Source organism: Aptenodytes forsteri, unplaced genomic scaffold (genome assembly GCF_000699145.1).
Source record: "Aptenodytes forsteri isolate BGI_AS27 unplaced genomic scaffold, ASM69914v1 Scaffold142, whole genome shotgun sequence".
Lineage (NCBI taxonomy): Eukaryota > Metazoa > Chordata > Aves > Sphenisciformes > Spheniscidae > Aptenodytes > Aptenodytes forsteri.
In genome coordinates this window covers 4789049-4790825 of record NW_008794598.1, presented here as the reverse complement: position 1 = coordinate 4790825, position 1777 = coordinate 4789049, and the positions used below count along the sequence as shown (strand labels likewise).

The 1777-nt window shown below is 62.1% G+C and overlaps 1 protein-coding gene across 2 annotated transcripts in view; it reads left to right on the top strand.

The window, feature by feature from the left end:
- Nucleotides 1–685: 685 nt before the first annotated feature.
- The window catches only part of GRM4 (glutamate metabotropic receptor 4), a 43493-nt gene continuing 42401 nt past the window's right edge, over nucleotides 686–1777 (top strand). For both annotated transcript variants that reach the window (XM_009272850.2, XM_019470367.1), the window contains exon 1: nucleotides 686–1463. In XM_009272850.2, the coding sequence (XP_009271125.1) occupies nucleotides 945–1463 (519 nt within the window). In that variant the 5' untranslated portion in view covers nucleotides 686–944. The remainder of the gene's footprint in view (nucleotides 1464–1777) is intronic.

Genomic DNA, 1777 nt, shown 5'->3' with positions numbered 1-1777 from the left:
GTGGGAGGAGGCTTGGGAAGATCTTCAGCCTCAGCTTGCTTTGCTGGGGACAGGAGCTTGTGTCTGGCTGGGCCATCGATGGGGACAAGGAAAGGGTAGGTGGGTGCAGCAGGGGATGCTCAGGAGAGGAGGGGACTTGCCACTTGACAGAGTGGCTGTTTAAAGAGCGGGTTTCTCCCCAGATCAGCTCAGGATTTAAATCAAGCTCAGCTTTAAGGCAGCTGCTTGGTTCCTGTGCCTGGCTGTGCCCCGGGGCAGGAGGGATGCTCTAGGGCGGGCGGGGACCAGGGCTGCGGGTGCATGTGGGGTTTGACCCCGTCCGAGCACCGCCTCAGGGTCTGTCCTGCCCCAGCAGCTCCCCAAAGAGGGGATGGGATGGGACGGGTCCCGGGGCCTCCCTCCAGCCCTGGTCCTGTTCCTCAGGGCAGAGTGAGCCGGGGGCCCCTGCACCGGCCCCTCTGCCTGGATGCGGTTTGGGCTGAGCCAAAGCTGCTGGTGTGAATCAAAAATCGTGTGAATCAAAAATCAAGTGAATCACAAATCTTTTTTTTTGCAATAACCCCCAGTGCTAATTTCTGCCAGGCTCCCTGATGAAATCTCGGAATAGCTGATGTTGTCTTCATCCTCCTGCTTAATTTCCTCTCTCTTTCTCCCTCCCTCCTGTCCTCCCCCTACCCAAGGGCTCCAGAGGAAGGACCCGAAGCTTTGCTTGGGCTCACGTCTCCACTGCCGCCTCTTCTCCCTGGTGTAGCCATGCAGACCCCGGCACCCTCCTGCAGCCTGGCTGCCTGCTGCTCCCCGGGGACCGGCATCATCGACGGGAGCTGCTGACGGTGCTGCGAGCGGGAGCCCGCTGGGAGCCATGCCGCCCGCCCGTGCCAGCCTCGCTCCCTGACCGCTGCCGGGTTTCGGGCCGCGAGCTCTGCCCCAGCACGGCTTTGGCGATGAGCGGGGGTTATTTTTGCATGGAGCGTCTTTCCTTCTGTCTCCTCCTGAGTGCCTGGAGCTGGGGGTGGACGCCCGGGGGTGCCGCCAAGCCCAAGGGCCAGGGCTACCCGCACATGAACTCCATCCGCATCGACGGGGACATCACGCTCGGGGGGCTCTTCCCTGTTCATGGCCGGGGCGTGGAGGGTAAAGCCTGTGGGGAGCTGAAGAAGGAGAAAGGCATCCATCGCCTGGAGGCCATGCTCTTCGCCCTGGACCGTATCAACAACGACCCCGACCTGCTTCCCAACATCACCCTGGGCGCCCGCATCCTGGACACGTGCTCGCGGGACACGCACGCTCTGGAGCAGTCGCTGACCTTTGTGCAAGCCCTCATCGAGAAGGACAGCACCGAGGTGCGCTGCGTCAACGGCGGTCCCCCCATCATCACCAAACCGGAGCGGGTGGTCGGCGTCATCGGCGCCTCGGGCAGCTCCGTCTCCATCATGGTGGCCAACATCCTGCGCCTCTTCAAGGTAGGGCTTGGCGAGGGTAAAAATAACCACTTGGCAAAACCACCGCGGGTGTGTTTGCAGTGTTTCTCCACGTGTGCCTCTTCCTGCATGGCTGGGGGTAGGCAGGAGCTGGTGTCTTTAAAATCCTTCTCCTGCCTCCCCCGGGTCCCTGGGGATCCCTTCCTCCATCCCCCTCTGAGTGACGACACTTTTAGCAGGAGGATTTTTATGTCTTCTCCCCCGGCTTCGTGGCGAGGGGGGAATGCTGATGCTCCTGGTGTCAGTGGGGCTGTGGGAGGGAGGTTGCCTTGCAGGGGATGGATGGGGGGGGTGGG